General features: G+C 35.3%; 1 protein-coding gene across 1 annotated transcript; it reads right to left on the reverse strand.

Moving 5' to 3' along the window:
* Positions 1-5,466: 5,466 nt before the first annotated feature.
* On the reverse strand, positions 5,467-5,796 carry LOC119879425 (60S ribosomal protein L39). The gene has a single exon (XM_038589708.1). It carries the CDS (start codon positions 5,755-5,757, stop codon positions 5,602-5,604), a length of 156 nt encoding a protein of 51 aa, XP_038445636.1. The 5' UTR covers positions 5,758-5,796; the 3' UTR covers positions 5,467-5,601.
* Positions 5,797-6,281: the final 485 nt, after the last annotated feature.

Here is a 6,281-nt window from a genome sequence, read left to right on the forward strand (position 1 = left end):
TCATTTGACAAAGATTATTATCTATGATGTGATTAATACTATTCTAGGTCCATATCAGTGAACAAGAAGTAGGCATAATAAATAGCTATGTTATGTATGATATTTTTAGAGCAAGAAAAGGTAATCAGAAATGTGTGTATGGGATGGGGAGGTGTCAGGTCAATTTGAAATAGGGTGAACAGGGATCCCTGGGTGGCGCAGCGGTTTGGTGCCTGCCTTTGGCCCGGGGCGCGATCCTGGAGACCCGGGATCGAATCCCACGTCAGGCTCCCTGCATGGAGCCTGCTTCTCCCTCTGCCTGTGTCTCTGCCTCTCTGTCTCTCTCTGTGTGACTATCATGAATAAATAAATAAAATCTTAAAAAAAATAAAATAGGGTGAACAGGGTAGGCTACATTGAAAAGGTGACATTTGAGAAAAAAACTGAAAGAGGGAGGGAGTTAGCCATTAGACTGTCTAGGGATAGTCCCTTTTAGTTGAAGACTTTTGTCTGTCTTCAGACAAGAAGAAGGACAACTTCTTGTTGTCCTTGTATGGTGTATCTTGCTATTCTGCTCTACTATGGAAGTGAGTGTCAGGAGAGAAATGGACATAAATATTGATGTGTTCAATCCACCACTTTCAACCAGAAGTGCCTCCTATTAACCCCACCTTTCTCAGCCTAGGGTGTTTCCTGACTTTTTCAAATTGCCTAGCACAGATGAGTATATGAGACTTCAGTAACTCATTGTTTATTGCTACATTAAACCAATAAATCATTAGAGTTACAAATGGCTTTCAGAAAGCTTGATTTTGTCATAAAATGTTCAGCTTCCTACAACTCCATTTCTTTTCTGCGTCCTCTTGAAGTGCCACCCCATGTGCTGTATTGTAAACAGTGAAAAGATTGGGTACCTCATAGCAAAAAGATTGGGTACCTCATAGCAATTAAGGTTCTAAGTAGTGGGTAGGAAACTGCTGTTTGTGCAGGCACCTACCTAGAGTAGGATCTTTAAGAAATAATAAGTGCAGGTCATTGACTAAATATGATTGTGCTCAGAGAATGTATTGGGTGATCAAACTGTTTTCTATGATGTAGAGATGGTGGCTAACTGTGCACTCGTCAAAACCCCTAGACCTATACACCATAAAGAGTGAATTTTACTGTATACAAATTTTTAAAAAATCAAGATTTACAGTTTCTGTTCCAGTGCAAAAAAGTTTGGAAGTCACCATTCTGTCCTAACAAGAGTAAAAAGCCAGAAAAATTGAAAAATCAATAACTCTTCTTATATTCATTAGAGAAATGAGGTCACAGGGCAAATTGATACACCTCAAACTGGAAATAAAGGTAAGTACAGAGAATCATAATTTAGTAGAAATCCACAAGTAGAAACCTCTGTGGGAACCAGTGCCTAAGGAAGGAAGCCTGAACTGTAACCGATAAATTGCTGGAGACTCATGTGAACAAATCTGAAAGATAAAAATCCCAAGGGAACCCAATCACTGGGGTCAGATTTTTGTGAGTTTTACCTTCAAGAACTCTATCAGCTTTGAGGGAGAAAAAGCTCCTTATTGCTCTGGCAGGGGAAGGGTAAAGGGAACCATTTGGAAATATACCAAAGTATTCTCTTCTTAACAAGGTCTACCCTCAGGTAAAACTATTTAACCAGAATTTGCAGGAGTTTTATCAGAGATTCCAGTGGGGGAGAGAAATGCCTGGACATCAGCCCACTTTAGCCATCCTGTCCCCTTTAAAGGGGGGCAGGGGGAGACCGGAGAAACTCTTAAGAAGTTTGGTCCAGAGGCAAGAGTTCACTAAAACATGGAGTCCTAATCATAGGATTTCCCCTGCCCTTACAACTAACTACCACATTACTAAAGGCCTATTTACTGTAATTCCTTTCACCTAGTACATTATTCTGGCAATCAAGACAAAAATGTAATTACTAAAGGGCAAAAAAAAAAAAATACAATTTGAAGAGAAAAAGCAAGCATCACAACTAGACTCAGATATGGCAGGGATGTTGGAATTATTACACCAAGAATTAAAATAATTGTGATTAATATACAAAGGACTCTGATGTATAAAAGAGATAACATGCAAGAAGATGGGCAATATAAGCAGAAAGATGGAAATTCTAAAAAAAAAACTAAAAATAAATGCTAGAAGTAAAAAACCTGTAATAGAAATAAGAATACCTTTCATGGGCTTATTGGTAGACTGGACATGGCTAAGGAAAGAATCTCTGAGCTTAAAAATATATAAATATAAATCTCCCAGGCTGAAAAGCAAAGAAAAAAAGACTGAAAACAAAAACCAAAAAACAAAGACCTGTGAGACAGCTACAAATGGTGTAGAATGTGTGTAAGGGGAATACCAGAAGGAGAAGAAAGAGAAAGAGAAGAAATATTTGAAACAGTAATGACTGAGAATTCCCCCAAAGTAATATCAGAAATCAAACAACAGATCCAGAAAGCTCAGAGGACATCAACCAGGATAAATGCCAAAGTAACTAAACCCAGGCATATCAAATGCAAACTACAGAAAATTATAGATAGGGGGTGGGGGGGAAGCACTGGAGGAAGTCAGAAAAAAAAATAAACAACAAACACCTTATCCATGGAGGATCAAAGATAAAAAAGAATGCAAGCAAGTAGAGAGTGGAATTAGATATTTAAAATGTTGAGAGAAAAAAACAACAACCTACAATTCTGTACCTTGCAAAATTATCCTGAAGGAAACTGAAAGAAAAAGAAAGACTTCCTCAGAGAAACAAGAATTGAGGGGACTTGGTACTAGTAGAAGAAATGTTTGTAAGTTCATCTGCCTTGTAAGAAATGTTAGAAGTTCTTCAGAGAGAAGGGAAATGATATAGGTTAGAAACTCAGATCTACATAAAGAAAGGAAGAGCATTAGAGAAAGAATTAGTGCAGATAAAATTAAAAATTGTATTTTTCTTATTCTTAATTTATCTAAGATAAAAGTTTACTTAAAATTATAATAACAGGGGCACCAGTGATCCTGGGTCCTGGGTTGATCCCTGTGTGGGGCTTTCTGCTCAGTGGGGAGCCTGCTTTTCCTTTTTCCCTCTGCCTCTCACCCTGCTCTGCTCTCTCTTGCTATCTCTCTCTCTCTCAAATAAATAAATAAAATCTTAAAAAATAAAATTATAATAACAACAAAATAATAGTAACAATGTATTTGCTTATGTATACTTATGCATATCTATGCTTATGTATAAGTAAAACGAATGATAGAAATATACCAGAAAAGAGATCTAGGAATTAGAATTATTTTGTTGTTATAAGATACTCACGTTGCCTGTGAAGTGGTATAGTGTTATCTAAAAACAAGCTTGAATTAGTTGTAAATGTATATGCAAAATCTAGGGCAACCACTAAAAAAAGTTTAGAAAGCATATACTAGGAGATGATTGGAGCTAGAAAGTATTATGCTAAGGAAAATAAGTTGGAGAAAGACAAACCATATGATTTTACTAATATGTATAATTTAAGAAACAAAACAAAAAACATAGTGGGAAAAAGAGAGAGGAAAACCAAAAAATAGACTCTTAACCATAGAAAACAAAATGATGGTTAACCAAAGGGGAGGTGGGTCGAGGGATGGGTTAAATAGGGATGGGTTAAATAGGTGATGAGCACCAGGTGATGTATGTAAGTCTTGAATCACCAAATTGTACCACCTGAAACTAATATTACATGTATGTTAACTAACTGAAATTTAAATAAAAAATAAAAATAAACAGCGCCAAAGCATATGCTAAGAATAGAGATAAAATGGAATTACATAAAATGCTCATTTAAATCACACAAGCAGAAAAAGAGTGGAAACAAAAACAGGGACAAAGAACAAGGATAACAAATAGAAAACAGTAATAACTATGGTAGATAACAATCCTACTATATCATAATTATGTTTGAATGTCAGTGGGCAAAACACACCAATTAAAAGAGAGTTGTCAGGATGGATAAAAAAGCAAGACGTCAAATATACATTGTCTACAAGAAACCCATCTTAAAGACGCATATAGATTAAAAGTAAATAGAGGGAGAAAGATATACTTGCTAACACTAACCAAAAGAAAGCAGGAGTAGCTATATTAATTTCAGACAGAGCAGATTTCAGAGCAAGGAAAGTTATCAGCAATAAGGAGGAAATTACATAATGAGAAAGGGGTCAATTTTCTAAGAATACATAACAATTCCTAAAATTACCTAACAATAGAGCATTAAAATACTGAAGCCAAAAACTCATAGATTGTAAGGAGAAATAGGTAAGTTTACTATCGAGTTGGAGACTTGAGCACCTCTCTCTCAGAAATGGGCAGATCTAGAGGACAGAAATCAGTAGAATATAGTTGAATCCAACAGCACTGTTAATCAACTGGATACAATGGACCTCTACAGAATATCATCATTCAACAATAACTGAATACAACATTCTCAAGCTCACATGGAACACTCACCATGATAGACCATATTCTTGTCCATAAAACACACCTCAATAAAATTTAAAAGAATAGAACCCACACAGATTTCCTCTCATAGCATAATGAATTGAACTAGAAAGAAACAATAGAAGATAAGTGGAGAATCTCCAAATACATGGAGATTAACAACACATTTTTAGATAACATGAATCAAAGGAGATATCTCAAGAGAAAGTTAAAAATTTTGAACAACATAAAAATGAAAACACAACATACTGAAATTTTTGGATGCAACAAAAACAGTGCTTAGAAGGAAATTTATAGGATTAAATACAAATATTTGAAAAGGAGAGATACCTAAAATCAATCATCTAAACTTCCACCTTAGGAAATTAGGAAAAGACAAGTGAATTAAATCCTAAGTAAGCAGAAGGAAAAAAAAAAAAAAAAAACAAAACAAAACTAAAGCAGAAATCGATGAAATTGAAAACAAGAAATCAATAGAGAAAACTAACAAAACCAAAAGTTGGTGTTTTGAGATCAATAAATTGATAAGCTTCCAGCCTGGCTAACTAAAAAAAAAATAGAGAAGACTCAAATGATTAATATCAGAAGTAGAAAAGGAGACATCACTACAGGTCTCATTAAAAGGATAATAAAGGAATAATATTAAAAATTATGCCCACAAATCTGATGACCTAGATGAAATGGACCAATTTCTTGAAAGACTCACTCTGCCAAAACTCACAATAAGAAGTAAAGGACAATATGAATAGCTTAATGTCTATTAAAGAAATTGAATCAATAACTATAATTTTCCAAAATAGAAAACATGGCCCAGATGGAGTCACTGGTGAATTCTATCAAACATTGAAGGAAGAAATTATACCAATTGTCCATAATTTCCTTCAGAAGATAGATGCAGAGGGAGTACTTTCTTTTTTTTTTTTTTTTTTTTTTTTTTTCAGCTGAAAGGTCTCACATTTATACTGAAACCAACCTACTGGTATAGAGGCATAGTAACAGAGAAATCATTCTCTTGATAAGACATGTCTATTGGCCAGGTAGGAAGGATGTTTCCATATTGATAAGATAGGAACATGTGATCTCCATGTGGCTTAAATATGTGTGCCAATTATGTTTGCTATTTCATGATGTGCGATGCTTCCTCACAGACCCAGTTTGGTTCTTCTCCAGTGTCTCCTCTTGGAATTGTACCTGATTTTATTACCAGTTTTCATCCGAATCCACTGGGGAATAGGACGATTCTGCTTTTGTTTCTTGGCCAGGAATCGCTTGATTCTGAAAGTCTTGTGAGAAGACATGGCGATCACAGTCAACCACACGCAACCAGGATGGCGGCGGACGAGGGAGTACTTTCTAACTAATTTTATGAGGCCAGCATTACCCCAATCCAAATCCAGACATAGCTATTACAAGAAAACTGAAGACTAGTATTTCTCATAAACACAGATGCAAAGGCTGTCAACAAAATATTGGCAAATCAAATCTAAGGATGTATGAAAAGATTTGTACACTATGACCATGTGGGATCTACTTTAGGTATGCAAGGTCAGTTTAACACTTGATAATCAGTAATGTAATCCAATTACATCAACAGGCTAAGGAAGAAAATTAACTTGATCATATCAGTAAATACAGAAAAACACATTGACAGAATTCAACACTCATTGATGATAAAGAAAAAAAATCTCAGTAAATTGGGTGTAGGAGGGGAACTTCCTTAACTTTAAAAGAATATCTACAAAAAAACCTACAAATAACATCATACTTATGATGAGAACTCAAGTTTTCCCAGCGAGACTGAGAACAAGGCAAGGCCATCCCT

Source organism: Canis lupus, unplaced genomic scaffold (assembly GCF_011100685.1).
Source record: "Canis lupus familiaris isolate Mischka breed German Shepherd unplaced genomic scaffold, alternate assembly UU_Cfam_GSD_1.0 chrUn_S791H954, whole genome shotgun sequence".
NCBI classification, from domain to species: domain Eukaryota; kingdom Metazoa; phylum Chordata; class Mammalia; order Carnivora; family Canidae; genus Canis; species Canis lupus.

Excerpts from the sequence above, each read along its gene's own strand:
- LOC119879425 (XM_038589708.1), bottom strand. The coding sequence starts at position 5,757 with ATGTCTTCTCACAAGACTTTCAGAATCAAGCGATTCCTGGCCAAGAAA.